Source organism: Mollisia scopiformis (genome assembly GCF_001500285.1).
Source record: "Mollisia scopiformis unplaced genomic scaffold LY89scaffold_36, whole genome shotgun sequence".
Taxonomy (NCBI): domain Eukaryota; kingdom Fungi; phylum Ascomycota; class Leotiomycetes; order Helotiales; family Mollisiaceae; genus Mollisia; species Mollisia scopiformis.
Window position 1 is genome coordinate 496,615 of NW_017263616.1, and position 15,006 is coordinate 511,620.

The 15,006-nt window shown below is 48.3% G+C and overlaps 6 protein-coding genes across 6 annotated transcripts; 4 read left to right on the top strand and 2 right to left on the bottom strand.

Moving 5' to 3' along the window:
• Window positions 1-3,266: 3,266 nt before the first annotated feature.
• LY89DRAFT_742860 (uncharacterized protein) lies at window positions 3,267-5,131 on the top strand (the record flags this gene model as incomplete). The annotated part of the gene is made up of 2 exons (XM_018220884.1): window positions 3,267-3,385; window positions 3,442-5,131. 2 exons carry the CDS (start codon window positions 3,267-3,269, stop codon window positions 5,129-5,131), a joined length of 1,809 nt encoding a protein of 602 aa, XP_018061987.1.
• Window positions 5,132-5,671: 540 nt separating this feature from the next.
• On the top strand, window positions 5,672-6,329 carry LY89DRAFT_742861 (uncharacterized protein; the record flags this gene model as incomplete). The annotated part of the gene is made up of 2 exons (XM_018220885.1): window positions 5,672-5,788; window positions 5,844-6,329. The coding sequence occupies 2 exons, from the start codon at window positions 5,672-5,674 to the stop codon at window positions 6,327-6,329; spliced, it is 603 nt and encodes a 200-aa protein (XP_018061988.1).
• Window positions 6,330-6,368: 39 nt separating this feature from the next.
• LY89DRAFT_742862 (uncharacterized protein) lies at window positions 6,369-7,764 on the top strand (the record flags this gene model as incomplete). The annotated part of the gene is made up of 6 exons (XM_018220886.1): window positions 6,369-6,666; window positions 6,818-6,867; window positions 6,934-7,013; window positions 7,141-7,175; window positions 7,227-7,570; window positions 7,639-7,764. The coding sequence occupies 6 exons, from the start codon at window positions 6,369-6,371 to the stop codon at window positions 7,762-7,764; spliced, it is 933 nt and encodes a 310-aa protein (XP_018061989.1).
• Window positions 7,765-8,188: 424 nt separating this feature from the next.
• Window positions 8,189-10,236, bottom strand: LY89DRAFT_702380 (alpha/beta-hydrolase; the record flags this gene model as incomplete). The annotated part of the gene is made up of 3 exons (XM_018217248.1): window positions 8,189-9,287; window positions 9,335-10,083; window positions 10,135-10,236. 3 exons carry the CDS (start codon window positions 10,234-10,236, stop codon window positions 8,189-8,191), a joined length of 1,950 nt encoding a protein of 649 aa, XP_018061990.1.
• Window positions 10,237-11,237: 1,001 nt separating this feature from the next.
• On the top strand, window positions 11,238-12,964 carry LY89DRAFT_359982 (uncharacterized protein). The gene is made up of 3 exons (XM_018206989.1): window positions 11,238-11,372; window positions 11,452-12,067; window positions 12,122-12,964. The coding sequence occupies exons 1-3, from the start codon at window positions 11,334-11,336 to the stop codon at window positions 12,766-12,768; spliced, it is 1,302 nt and encodes a 433-aa protein (XP_018061991.1). The 5' UTR covers window positions 11,238-11,333; the 3' UTR covers window positions 12,769-12,964.
• Window positions 12,965-13,160: 196 nt separating this feature from the next.
• On the bottom strand, window positions 13,161-14,419 carry LY89DRAFT_702382 (alpha/beta-hydrolase; the record flags this gene model as incomplete). Its single annotated transcript, XM_018217249.1, has 4 exons — window positions 13,161-13,963; window positions 14,016-14,109; window positions 14,220-14,299; window positions 14,362-14,419. 4 exons carry the CDS (start codon window positions 14,417-14,419, stop codon window positions 13,161-13,163), a joined length of 1,035 nt encoding a protein of 344 aa, XP_018061992.1.
• Between the last annotated feature and the right edge of the window lie 587 nt (window positions 14,420-15,006).

The following is a 15,006-nucleotide window of genomic DNA, read 5'->3' on the forward strand; positions in this document are numbered from 1 at the left end:
CCCCTGCCGCGGCGAACCCAAGATGGGACTTAGTCACTTGCAGAACAAATCTGCCATGCAATCGAGACTAAGGTCAACACTTCAAGTCTTCACCTTTGGTCTTGTCAAGATGAGCTTCTCGACGCCAAAATGCGATGTGCAACAAAACCTCTCGTCATTGAGAAGTGGAAATTTCCAATAGGGCCAGTAAGGAAGCAGTTCCTCCACGCTCAGATAGAATGTTGAGACGATAATACTCGGAGGAGTCGAATCTAGTGAACCCCAAAGAAAGGTTGCTTGTGATCTGCCCCGCCTCAGTATCATGTCTAGCACTGGCATGGAGATGATGGACCAAGCTTTTTTCTGTTTCAAAGTAATTGTATGGAACAATTTCTTGGACTTGAAAGACCGATAAAGAGCATAGAAAGATTGGAATACCTCTGCAGGTGAGAGGAGAATAGGATTCAAGCTCGAAAGGTCAACACATCGCCGTTGCTGCCAACGTCATCTATTATCTTTCGGCCCCCACCGTGAGTATAGTTCACTTCGTGCAAACTCAGATATGTTGACAAGCTGCGGACCTGCTCGAGCCTGGTACGGGTGTCCTCGTAGCCAAGCCCGTCCGGAAAAGCGAAAACCCCGTTCGTGGTATGATCATCCACTTCGAATCACCGTACCGGTACTCGTCTTGCGAAAACAAGGAATTCTGAGCAAGAATCGTATCTGTGGAAGCCTGAGTTGGACGTCGAAGTCTTCGGTATTAAGGAAGGTTCTGACTGATAACATCAGCTGTTGGTTCGATTCATGGAGTGGGATGCCTATTTGCACCGGGCGATAAGCACTGTAAGTCGTTGATCGCACTTCTTTGAGTTGAGGTGAAGGAGGCATTCGATTGGAGTGGCTTTCATTGAATCTCAAGGCTGGATTGGGGGAATTCCATAGATGTGACCTACAACTGGATCTTGGGAGAAGGTATTAAGCATGGTGGCTCGAGACTATTTCATGTTTGTGTACACGACACAAACACGGGAGTAGGATGGGACCTGAAATTTCCCTCATCCTGAAGACCTTGGCAAGACTTCCATGGATATTCGGCGGGACCAATTCTGACTAGTGTGGAAACCTGCGTAAGCTGAAAAAGCTTTTCCTGAGAAGGTGGAGCAAGAGGAAGGAGATATGAAGTGAGACGCAGAAAAAGTGTAACGTAGCTGTACAACAGAGGCGATACGTAGACGCAGAGCTAGCGGGTGTGGCTGAATGGGGTAAATGCTCGCTTGGCCCTATGGCCCTACCACTCCACATCTCCTTTACCGTTCTGTTTTAAGAAGGATGGAGCGAGAGGAAGCAGCTAGGTACAGACACACAGCTAGTCATAAGATATGACCAAGCCTAAGTTCGAGGGCTGAGGTAACGGATCAATGCTGTCAGCATGTCAAAGACCTTGATGGACGATGTGTTATTGAAAGCGGCTGAGATAAAGTATTTGGAATTGTTGACTGCAACGCTACTACCTCCGAGAGATCAACGTGGAATGCCGCCCCGCCCCAGGTACGGCCACGGAGAGATTTGGGGCCGTGTACCCTAAATATAATATTCTTACCAGGGAAAAGCAAGTGAGCAAGCAGAAGCACAGAAGCTTGGAATATAAAACCTTCGTGAATGGTAAGTAGATGCACGGAGGTGATACAGCTCCTACATTTCGGGGGGGGGGAGAGAGCGAGATGCATTGCATGATATTGCATCGAGGACACCAGAAACATAGCAGGCAACGCAAGTTCGCTGAACCTTCAATGCAATGCTGAGTTCCGTAGCCGTTTTCGAAATATCAGACTATATATCAGCAATTGAATGTCTCCCGGTGACAGGAAGGATACGGGATACGGTATTGACCTTGATCTGCAAATGACTTCAAATGCCCAGGTACAAGTTGAAAGATGCATATGATAGCGGCATGATGTTGTACCTTTGTCTCCGAAGCTTAAGCTTGCCCTGAAAGGCTGGGCTGACATATAATCTGCGACTCGCGCATATGAACCAATCAAGTACAACAGTCCTTCCCGTGGCATCCTGGACCGGTGACGAAAGGGGCAATCAAACCATTGCACGTGACCGGTATATGAAGGTTCTCATTTCAATGCTGCTTCAATGCTCCATCAACACCAAGAATGGGGACGGCCAAACGGCGGCCGTGGAAGTCGGCACTTTATGCTTTTCTCGTTTATAGAATATCAGGAACCACTGGATTGCCCCGAATCTGGGTTCCTGACGTCTTTACAATTCCTTTCGTGGTTTGTTCCTGTGGCTGAAGTTCAGGGCTTCGCTCTTGACTGCATGGGTCGGCAGCAAGGACGGGGACGCTACTGAACGAGCGGTGGTCTACCATCCCTACGAGCGGAGAGAAGCCCGCCGTGCCCGTTCATGTTTGAGGAGCGGTGGGAGCTGTAACGATGGTATCGATGCCGTCTGAATCATCACCGACCATCAACCACCAATGATGGGGACTACCGCACGGATTCAGCCTGTCTTTCTCCTGGAAACGAGGGTTTGACGCCGCAAAGCGACATATTCTAGATGCGCAGCGCTTGTTCTTTCCTGCAGCATCACGTCAAAGTCGGGGTTCTGATTCGCATAAATATACGACCATCTCAGGTTGCTTCGTGGGGGCCGTGCCTACCGGTCGAATCTCCAGCAATGCCCAGCTACGGCCCTGCGATTGTGCCACCGGTAGGCTTGAACGTTCTTGATATTCCCCGGAGCCATGCAGCAGGGTCCGTCCGGCCGCTGTTCATTCATCCCAGGCCTGATGGTATGGGATGTCAGAATAGTTCAGGAATTGGAATTTTGATGGATCCTAGCCAAGATGGTGCTAAAATACTCCTCTAACTGGCTCTTGAGAGGCTGCGGTACGATATAGCCAATGGAGCCGCAGATCGCCATCTAGGGATGGATATAGCCCTATACCCCGTAGGGCGTTAGAGCTTCGATGGGAATGGGAATGGGCTGGGTGAGTAATCCTAACCCCAATTTGAAGCGAGGCTTGTTGAAGCTTGGCATTGATGGGAAGCCCCAGCTTAACAACTCGCGTTCGGTTTTCCTGACAGCCCCTGTCAACGCAGGCTGATCAATTATAGTACGCTCGAATCGGATTTATATCTTTGCAGCAGCAATGAAGACCGTCGAGATTTTTGCTTTTTCATTGTTCGACCGCTCTGCTGCATCAAGACTTCTTGATTTGAATTTAGGAGATAGGGAGACTTCCTGTTTTGTCTTTCGCCGAACGCAGAACAATGCCTGACAGCACGGATACGGATACAAGGGAGGCAACAGAGGTAGCCGAAGTAAATGCAAAGAAAATTCGGGGGCGAAGAAGTACAAAAAGGAGTCGGACAGGGTGTCTTACCTGCAAGTATGTTTGTTATAGGCTCTTCGCCGAAATTTTCCAGCTAACATAGACAACAACAGATTCAGAAAAGTCAAATGTGACGAGAAAAAGCCAGAATGCGATCGATGCATAACTTTTGGCATTGGCTGTGACGGCTATGAAAAGCCAAAGCACAAATTCAAGTCGTCCACGCAACCTCTTCTCCCATCCCACCCCACTCACTACAAACTCCTTCCCGCACCTTCAGGGACGTTGCAGTTCGAGAGTGAGCTGGAGGAGAGTTATTTCAACATTTTCCAAAACGAAACTGCTTCGGAGATCTCAGGCACCTTTCCTAATGCCTTTTGGGATCGAGTAGTCTTACAAGCTTGCCACGAAGAAAGATTTGTGCTTCGTGCTGTCACCGCCTTGAGCGCTTTCAACACTTATTTGAAATTAGCTCGAGATCCGGACCAGAGCCATTACAGTCGAAGCTTACTCTCACAGCATACGGACTTTGCTTTAGCACAATACCAAAATGCTTTACAAACGATGCGGGGTTCCTTAAGCTTAGGCCGAAATCCACGGAAGGCTTTGATCGCGTGTCTCTTGGTTTGCGCTTTCGAAGGGCTTGTGGGAAATACACTGACAGCCCTTGCTCATGCTCGAAGTGGGCAAAAGCTCCTCGAAGAATGGCTAGGGGAGTATGAACAATCCAAAAGCTATGTTGCTGGGATCTCGTCGCCGGCGCCACACATCGTGGAAGATCAACTTATCCAGGCGGCCGGCTTCTTCGAAACGCAGATTATAGGTTTCTTTGACCACCGGCCAGTGGAGACGCATGCAATCATGAAGACAGAAGGTTCAGAAACAATAAGGTTGATGCCAAGCACTTTTCGAGATCTCGAAGAGGCCCGTCGATACTGGGATTTAATGGCCAGGAGAATAATGCATTTCCTGTGTGAAATTTCTGCGAAAGGAAAGAATGTTTACAAACTCAGCCAACAAGGCCCAGACGACGACGATACCGTCGACCTTGGGTCGGACTTGACACACCGAGCACATGGAACGCCACTCGACGTCCTCGCAGACTTCAAATCGGAGCAAATGCGATACAGTCAGGAAATTGCGCGGTGGCGATCGGCGTTCTCGGATCTGTACTCGAAGATCAAGCGGTCGTCAAACAGACGCTTGATCACAGGAGCTCACACACTACATGTGAAAGCCCGAGGCCTCGATATCGGACTGGCTGGAGGAATGGACACTACTAACTGTGCCTTCGACAAACACTTCACGGAGTTCCGAGATATCGTGACGATATCGAGGGAGATCATTCGTGCCAAGAAAAGCTACTCGAAAGCGGAGTTTACTTTTGAATATGGGATCTTGCCGGCGCTGCATATCACAGCGAAGTGGTGTCGAGACCGCGTGGTTCGGCGAGAAGCCATCGAGATAATGGAGTGGTATGGAGCTCGAGAAGGCCACTGGGATAGTGTCGTGTTCGCAGATATCGACAGATGCTTGATGAACCTTGAAGAGGATGGGATTGAGGAGGACTTTGTGCCTGAACGTGCTAGAGTCAGGATTACCAGCTTGAAGGCGAACCAGGGTGGTCGGTGGGCGAGTATGGAGTATATCAGGGGTTCGAGGAGGACCGGCGAGGTGAGGGGTGAAGTGAGACTGGAGTGGGCAAGATATGTCGGGAACAGTCCTGCGACGCAGGTGCAAGTGAATGGCATGTTGCGTATACCAAGAGGGCAGCCTTCGACGTTGGAGTTGACGCATACATAAGAATATATGTCTCCATGAAAACGTGAAATTTTCCGTTCTCTCTTGAAACTTCCTTGCTGGAGAACAGAAACTTGCAAATGCATAAATCTTGAAACTCCAACAACACAAACAGCAACACGTAGCAGATGATTTGAAATTCTTTCTCTAACTTCAGTTTATAATTCGAGAGCCTCTCGCTAGCTCAGTATCCGGGTCGCGGAAAGCCTTCCGTCTTACACATAGTGAGCCGGAAGAAAGCAACCACGGATATATTACTCAAGATCTGCTGTACTGGTACGGGCGTAACAGAGCCATGTGAAATCATTTGTCAACTAAAAGAGGCGGTTCTAGTAAAGAAATAATGGATTGTCAGGAGTAAAAGCCTCCACGTGATGGACGCGCTAAGTGGGTCAAAGACCGTGCACCACGACGCGTCTCCCCGATATCTCCAAAGCCGTGAACTTGGACCATAAACAATTTCTTCAAAACCACCACAATTGTCAATTACAGTGCATTCGAGCCCCCGTACCAATGCCGCCAAAAAGAAAGGCACCCCTCGCAATGGCGGATGCCAATGCCCCTCCTGCAAAGAAGGCGACAAAGGGCAAGGCTGCTGCTGCTGCCAAGAAGACGAGACCTGCTGCTAGCAAGGTGTTCAAGTACTCGGATCCTAGTACCGTAAGTGTATCGTCCCAGCGTCTTGTAAACGTTCAAGCCAACCTAATCTCTGTAGTTGGCCAACCAAGAACCAGTTGACGTTACCTTTCTTATGTGGCCCAAATCCGAAGAGGAAGAAGAGGAGGAAGAGGAGGAGGATGACGACTCCGATGATGATAAGGCTGAAGTTGGGCCTCTGCAAGCCATCTTGGATGGTTTCGAAAACGAGCGAGAGAAGGCGTACAGCGAAGCATTCGATTCCTTTGTCAAAGAGAAGGGTATCTTTAGTGGCGGCGAACTAATCGACCTTCGGAAAAAGGTCTCTGCTCCATTTGAGAAGAGAGCAGATGTGGCTAGGGAGGAGGCCGTGAGGTCTGGTCGCATGAAGAAAGATGAGGCGAAAGCTATCAAGGGTATCAGCGACAAGGACCGAAAGGAGAAGCGAAAGAATAAGAGGATGCTCCAAGATCGGCTGAACGAGATTCAAAGGGAACGCAACACTGCCGTGCACGAGGCTTTGAATAAGGGTGGTCCTAAAGCTATGACTGTCGCAGCGGGATGAGCTCGGATTGCAAAGGCAGAGAAGCCGTTCTTGGAGAAAATGGAGAAGTTGAAGGAGGTTGTGGTGCAGCACACACTATTGACGGAGGAAGAGGTCAAAGCTATAGTACCAAATATCGAGTTGGACGATGATGGAAAAGAGATCCCCAAGCCCAAATCTGCGGCCGAACTTAGGAAAGAGGCGGCACAGCTCAAGAAGAAAGCTGAGGAAGATGCATTTGTAGCGCCGCGCGTGGTTACGGAGAAGGGCCTTCCTGTTACTCAAGCGGGCATGAAAAGATCGTTTGAGATCCGCGAAGAGGTCGACAAGCGTGATCCCGATATGCATGAAATGTACAGTAAGTGGTTCTCGAATTCATCACTTCTCATTTCGAGTGCGACATACTTGACGCCTTGAACATACTTTCTCCCAATACTCTCATTTGTCTTTGTCCCTTCTCTTCAGAATTGATTGAAAGGAAGCAAATACTAACTGCGATACCTTCACAGTCTACAACGACTTCGCTGGCTATGGTGTGATTGAGGTGATGGAAAACGTGGTATGTTCTCACCGTTCGGACAGGTGCTACATTCGAGTTAACCTTATTGGCTGACTCATCAACAAGCTGTTGGAGTTCAACGAGATCATTTTCAAGAAGGAAATCTCTCCAATTGAAAAATGGACCATCATGGAGGGCCTCACAACGTGAGTAACATCTGAGCCCCTTGTGACGACAAAGATGCCTTGGTTGAGCAGGCCTCGGTGCCACATTTCAACAAGACTATCTTGAGGACTCTTAAAAGCAGCATTGACTTACTTCTCCAACTTTTAGGTATTTACATATAGGCGATCACATGACATGGATGAGTAAGTCTTCTCGAGTCCTCTTCCTCGTAGTTTCAACTGACGATTGACCAGTGAACGACAATTCCGAAGCTATAGAAGACGTGCTCAACATGATGGGCATCATGTTCATCACAGCTCTCGAAATGCTACACGAGTCAAAGCTAATTGGAGGCACGAGCCCTCTTCCAGACAATGTCGGCATCATGACTCTTCTATTCCTCGATTTCATGAGCAACACTTGCTCAGACTTTGACCTTGACTGGCTCCACGAGATTGTTCGAGCTGCGGACAAATATGGTGTCGTTCTTGCGATCCCTGAACCAAAGAGAATTGGTGTCTCTCAAGATCAACTGGACGAATGTGGAGATGAGTGTGAAGAGCGTAGGATGACGGCAGGACTTACTTGGAAGACTAAGGTGAGACTGTCCTCCATTCAGTTTGCGCTAGGGCTAATTGTCATGTGTGATATTATCCCCAATTCAAGAAGCAACATCCGGGAGGGGACAGGTATGATATCACGAAGATGTCGAAGGCAGAGCAAGCCCGGTATAAGTTTTCTAATGTGGGTGATTCTGGGTCCGGAAGCGAAGGAGACGATGATGATGAGTGAGTTGCTGTCAATGCGAGCTGTTGTCGAGCTTTAGATTTTGTTGGTTGTTTCTTCTTACAAAATCTTGTATTTCGAAAATCGAAGTAAAAAAGAGAGTAGTTGATTAGATCTAGATCTGTAAAGTACTGTACGAATTGATTCTCTTTGTCTTTATCGTTTCTTGTGCCATATTGACTTCTTGAATTATTGATTCTTAAAAAGACGACGTTAAATACGTGCCGCACACCCCACCCATTTCGTGAAGTACGGGGGAAGAACAGTGAGCTGTACCAGGTTCTGGTCTAAAAGATTTATGTCCAGAGCAGTGTATGGGATAGATAATGTTCCAAGATGTACACAGGGTCACAGCGACAAGCGGAAGTGAAGTGTTGAATTGCAGTCTCTAGAAATACCTAATTGAAACTTTTCACACCCGATAAGCCGATCAAAGTAAAGTCCTTTTCCACAATGCCTCTTCCTCCTCAATAGCCTGCTGCAAATGTTCCTTCATCTTAAAACCATGTCCCTCACCCTTGAAAATCACCAGTTTAACATCCGCGCCTTTCTTCTTCAATATCCTCTCAATCTCAAAAGATTGTTCCGGTGGTACCACCTTGTCAAGATCACCCTGCAACAGTAGTAAGGGCTTTTCGATCTTGTCCGCATGGTAGCAGGGGCTTCGGTCATGGTAAATCTTTTCCTTCTCTTCTTCTGGGGTATCTTCTGGGAACAAAAGCGCGAAGAGGTAGTGGGACTCGAATTTGTGGGTATCTTCACCTAGACTCTTCAGGTTGCCGATTCCATAGAGACTGTTACCTGCTGCGAATGCTTGAGGGAAAGAACACATTCCTTGGAGCACAGTGTAGCCTCCGGAACTGCCACCGGTAATGCCGACTTTGGAGCCGTCGATGAGCCCTTTCTCGGCGAGGTAATCAATGCAAGAGACAGTATCTTCACAATCTTTCACACCCCAGCTGTAATCCAAGTCTTCGCGATACTTGCGGCCATATCCAGTTGAGCCTGCGTAATTGACATAACAATATGCATATCCCCGGGAGGTGTAGTATTGTGCTCCAAGAGAGAGTCCAGGGGAGACATGTGAAGTAGGTCCCCCGTGGATGAAGACGATGAGAGGTGGCTTGGTTCCACTCGGTGCTTCAAAGTCGGGATTCCGGGGTGGGATGAAGATAGCGTGGGACTTGCTGCCTAGGTCACTGCCGTGAGTTCGAGGGAAGTCAATGGTTTGGGCGGGAGAGAAGACCGAAGTGGGTAGGATGGCGTCCGTAGAGCTTTTCAACAGCTTCTTCGCTGTGGGATTAGTGATATCGATGAGGTACAATCCAGTAGGTGCGTCGAGAGTGTCACCTATGACTACAATTTCCTTCTCGGAAACCTTTTTCACGGCAGTTCCTTCGATCTTGACTAATCCTGCAGGGAGTTCGGTCGTTAATTTGGTCGCCAGATCGAAAAGAGTGAGGCCACTGGTAGCATTCTTGGTATAAGAGACAACGAGCTGATTTTCGTTCAGTGAGATATAAGTGCAGCTATTATCTGTTAGTGGGTGAATCTCGAGAACTTGGGGATGACGTACACGCCGAGGATATAATCCCGCCCTCCTAACTCCGCTTGCTCCAACCCCTTTACAGGAAGATGTTGTACGTCTGGAGACTTCCCATCCGATCGGTACAGTTGCCAGAAACCTGTTCTGTCACTACAGAACAGTAACGAGTCATCAACATGCCACTTTGATTGAGATATACTCTCTTTGCGGGCTTCTCCGGCAATCTTGGTAGAGTTCACGACTTTGTTTCCATCCCAATCAGCCACGTACAATTCGGTTCCGGTCCATGGCATGTCGGGATGATTCCATTGAAGCCAACAGATCTTCTTGCCGTCATGGCTAAACTTTGGCTGAGAATAGAAGTCTGCACCTTCGACAATGGTTTTCGCTTTTCCATTCTTAGAATTGATGACTGCCAAACTGTTGATAACTTCTTTCTCGCGGTGTTCTTCTTGAACTGCAGCGATGATTTCGTGAGCGTTTGGATGGACATCGAAATTGGCGTATCTCAATTTGCTTTCTGGAGCGCCAGGTAGGATCTTCTTTACTTCCCCAGTCGGCGTAAGGAGGAAAACGGAGTCGGAATAGAAGTCATTGAAGACGATGCTCCCGTCAGAGCTCGTCGCTGCAGCACCCCCACCATACTCGTGTACTTTCGTTCTGAGGTTGAAGTCTGCGGGGACAAGGTCAACACTTGATCCATCTTTGACCTCGACAATTGCTGCTCTCCCCTTTTCTGCTGGGCGTCCTTCAATGAGATAGATGGATCCGTTGGTAGGCTTGAGGTCAATGTCAGCTCATTGTTGTGAATCAAATGCGGGGTAACAAACGTTGACATGCACTTCAGAAAACGATAGACTGCTTCCTGATACTATCTCAGTCGTAATTGGGCTAGTCCATGTACCATACGGAGCGGTCTTCTTGGCAGCCATGACCGACCTTGTACTACTCTCGTGGTATCTCCTGTCAAACGTGATAAAATGCAGTGGCGGGTATTTCGGAGAGGTTGTACAAACGAAGCAGGAAATCAGTGTTTGTGGAACTTTATGAGAGAAGAGTGAGTATATAGTGTAGACTTTCGTTGGTCTCACATAATACATGAGATCCAAGTCTGTGGTTGTCCTACGAGCAGACAACAGTTGACGAATGGAGGTCTTCATGGCAGAATGGCATCGCCCCACCAACTTTCCTTATTTGGCTTAGACTGAGCCGGCTGAATTCTTCCTCGGTTGATTGGACGAAAATTGTCAAACTTTACCAGGACTCGATGTTCCAATTAACAGAAGCCTCTATGAGCGAGTGTAAATCTCAAAAGTCGATTCAGAATCGAACAGATACTATGTCTTTACTCTACAACTCCCATCGATAAATAAGTTCTCACGTGAGCTGCACGCTTCCGGATTAACCCCTGACTCAAACGGGCAAACAATCGACAAACGAGCCAATAGGAAAAACGCCCGTTCAATTTAGCCTTCTCGTCCGGCGCCTCAACCATTTAGACTTCACACCACTGAAACTCAATCGTCCCAAAAAGCCAAGCACCTAGTTATGCAGCCGCACAGATATGATGCGGAGAAGGTCCATAATTCTGAAAGATACAGATGCATTCTCAAATATTCTCTTAAGCCTGCAAGGATTCTTGGTAGCTCTTATCCAGGAAGTTGAGATGGTAACACACAGACCTTCCTGATAAGGTCGAAAGATCAACACAGGGCAACCTATTACAGAAGGAAATCCGTGAGGCGCAGAACGATGATGGAGATCACAACCAGGTACAGATTCGACCATGGTCCTCCCCGCTCTGTACTCCCTGCCATCGACTCGAGATAAGAACATCACATGCCTCGACCTGGCGCCTCATCATCTCAACTCGTCCTCTACTGATGTCTACCTTTCTCTCTTTCACTTGTATCACACGACACTTCATTGAATATCCCTTCGCGGTTTCTTATCACTCACTTGTATAGCCGCAGAGGCCTGGAAGTCAACTATATGAAGACTTCGCTGTTCTTCATTACTTGAAGGCAAGATGAGTACTAGTCGACAAGAGAACGTGAAGTGGGTAGATGTAAGTACATTGTAGTACAGCCTCACTAAAAGACCCTAGTACATCAAACAAGAACATTAATTGACTCCATCTCCTTTAGGGCCTCCGCGGTATTGCATCCCTTCTGGTTGTGCTCACCCACCTTACACGTGCCTTTGACGATGCCCTCTTCAAACCAACCTCCGCTGAAGGAGCTTCACCGCGACTTCTCCAATACCCTTTATTACGGATCCTAGTTCAAGGTCGAATCGGTGTACCGATCTTCTCTCTTGTCACTGGCTATGTCTGTGCCCTGAAGCCCATCCGTCTATTCGCAACTGGCAACCAAGAGAGAGCCTTGTTGAGCATCACCAAAAGCGCTTTCAGAAGAATACCGAGACTCGTATTACCAGCTTCCATAGCGACGATATTGATATGGATCATCTGCCAGTTAGGAGGATTCCAGGTTACGAAACATGTTCAGTCGTGGTGGCTGATCTATACTTCTCCGAATCAACTCCCTCTCGGACCAGCGATTGTGAATCTTGGGCTGAACTTGATAACGACTTGGGTTAGGGAATGGAATGTCTATGAGCCGAATCAATGGACTTTGTTACCTTTGCTCAAAGGAGCCTTCTTGGTTTATATGATGTTGTTTTCGACTGCGTTCATGAAGCCCAAGTATCGGATGATGGTGGAACTGGCTTTGTTTGTCTATTATTACATCGCCAATGACCGTATGCCAGCCTATCCCCCCCCCCCTCTCCTACTTCATACTAACATAACCACAGCCGAATACGGCATCCACTTCTTCTTCGGCGCCTTCCTCTGCGACCTCTCCCAATACACCCCCTACACAGAGTGGATCTCGACTCGCAAATGGCCCTCCCGTATCCTCTCCCCAATCCTAATCCTCATCGGCCTCCTCCTAGCCTCGTACCCCGAAACAAAACCAGAATGGATGCCATGGTCAAACTTCATGCTCAAGCTAGCAGACTACATCTTCCCCCCAAACCACCCCGACACCCCACGTTTCTACACCGGCCTGGGACTCACCTTCTTGGCGCTCGGCATCCATTTCTCCGATTTCGTCAAAGTCCTCCTCTCAAACAAATATCTGCTCTGGGCGGGCAAGAACTCCTTCGCCGTCTACCTGCTCCATGGAACGCTCTTGAGAACCGTGCTGGTATGGATGGAATACGGATTCGTTGCGCCGGCGGATGTCGTGCATGAGGATGGCAGTGTGAGTGAAGGCAAGCATCTGGAGTTGGGTGGTAGGCTGCGGTTCTGGTTTTGGATTCCGGTGTGGTTTGTGTTGCAGTATTGGTTGGCGAATCTGTGGACGGGGTATGTGGATCCGTTTTGTGCGAGGATGACGGAGAAGTTGGAGAAGTATGTTTTCAATAATGAGGAGGAGAAGAGTGTTTTGCCGCAGTGAGGAACGATCCCAATGAGACGATAGATGGATCGAAGAGACTTAAGGAGGAGAGGATGGGGTGATTGTCGGCTTGAATGCCGATTCTGGTTCGAGTGGACTTTTATATCAGAAACCAGGATTGAGGCAAGGAATAATGCATTTCCTCTGATATGGCTTATGATCAGACGGCCTAAAGCATGATGACACTGGGCTTATTGCGTATCAGGCGTTCTGGAGAGGATATGGCATCTACACATATAATGAGATACAACAGGGATGATTCGGAACTGATCAACAATACCGTTCTCACAGTTCTGCTCGAGCTGTTCCCTCCTTTCTGTTTTTCTTGACACTAATGAACGGAAAGTCTCGAAAACCACGGAGCCTTTTCATGACAAAGATCCTAATTTCTATCATGTCGATTCCTCAGCCAAACAGCCCTTCAACCATTCTTCAAACCTCAACTGCGTCACACTTTTCTTTTTATACTGAAGCAAAACATCCATAACCGGCCCAATATGCGCCTCCGCCTCCACAAACCCCACCACAACTCTCTCCTCCACCCCACCACCCGCCACCCAACCCATACAGAACTTCGCCTGAAAAGCATACATCGAATCAATAAAAACCTCATCTTTCCCACCAAAGATCCACACATCTCTAATAACCTCATGCATGCCCTCCCACCACGAAGCATTCCCGAGCAGCGGCTCGCTGTAACTATCCCCTCCCATCGTGATCCCAGGATCGACCTCCCCTTCCCCAGTCCCGAGATACATACCCGCCCATTTCCGAGGCACGTTCGGGACAAGGGAATCCTTCTGCGCGTTCCTTGCGTAGCTGTCCTGGGACGTATCGAAGCTTACCCATGGACTGTAGAGGAAAACTCCTCGGAGTGGTGCGTTGAGGTTTAGAGTGCGGATGTCGGGGTGTGGATGTAGGAGATGGGAGAGTAGAGAGAGGGATAGGCCGCCGCCCGCTGAGTCGCCTGCGATCAGGATGGATGAAGCTGGTCTTGAACCTTCTTTTAAGAGGTAGGAGAGTAGAGTGGTGGCTTGTTTAAGCTGGGTTGGGAATTGGGCTTCGGGTGCAAGGGTATAGGCGAGAAGCAGGACGGTGATGGATAGTGTGCTGTCGGGTAGGTTGTTGATATCTGTGACTAGGCGATGGAAGTATTGCATGTGTCCATGTGAGCATGGTTGAGTGTATCCACCGCCTGCTTGTGTTAATTTTATGCTCGACTCCGCTGACAAGGAGGAAGGACTTGCCATGCAGGAAGAGGATCACGATATCGGCATCTTCTTCTCCTATCCAATGAGCTATAGTATCATTCTCTTTCAGATGTAAGGGTTTCGGCTCTTGCTTACTTCTTTGCAGAAATCTTCATAAGTTTTCGATGTAGTGGGGTATATATATCGAGATTGCGCGATGGTTATATTGGTGAGCATGGAGCGGATGGCGGCGAAGAAGACATCTTTGTATACGACTGGAGCGCCATTCCAGCTCCTCCAGCGAAATGGAGCGGTAAGTAGTCTAGATATTGCAGCAGAAGCTATGGCATTTCGTTAGGTTCTCGACTCAAGTTTTCGAACGGATAGGAATTTTAACATATACCAATTCGACTGCCGAAATAAACAAGATTTGAAGTGGTCGGAGCAGAAGAGTCAGGCATTATGGCTATTGTGATGATTTAGACACATGAATATTGCTAGGGTGACTCTCACACCGTTGAATGATTATTCATGAAGAATCAGGGCGGTGGTGATGATACTGAATGCTGTAATGCAGAGACAGCGGGCTGACAATTTAACCGTAACCTACTGTACACCGGTACCAAGTTCTTGGGGCACCAGGACACTCGTACGCCGTACCGGAATGAAGAGCAAACAAAATAGCAACACGGAGCAAGTATGTGATCACAATCGCGACAGCAAGTGAAGATATCCGTATCTCTACGTTCCACGGCACTTACAGGTAAGGTTAACAGTACCCCTCATTGACGCCGCACACTTGCGTCGCTGTCAATTAATTGCCTTGCACACTCGCACAGAGGTCGCAATGACTTTGACCCTATTCACATCTTCAGTGGAGTCAGTGAATCATCAAGAAGAAGAGCAAGAGACAGGATTTTACATCTTCGAGATTTATCATCACCTTGCCAAAGTTCTCACAGCACGGAAACAACTCTTCCATTCTTCGCCTCAGCTCTTGAACAGGACAGCACACCTCTCAGTGGTGCGTATCCTTTCCCCTCTCGCG

Coding starts and splice junctions, on each gene's coding strand:
- LY89DRAFT_359982 (XM_018206989.1), top strand. CDS start 11,334: ATGAGTACTAGTCGACAAGAGAACGTGAAGTGGGTAGAT. Junction 11,373..11,451: donor AGAACGTGAAGTGGGTAGAT/GTAAGTACATTG, acceptor CATCTCCTTTAG/GGCCTCCGCGGTATTGCATC. Junction 12,068..12,121: donor TTATTACATCGCCAATGACC/GTATGCCAGCCT, acceptor ACATAACCACAG/CCGAATACGGCATCCACTTC.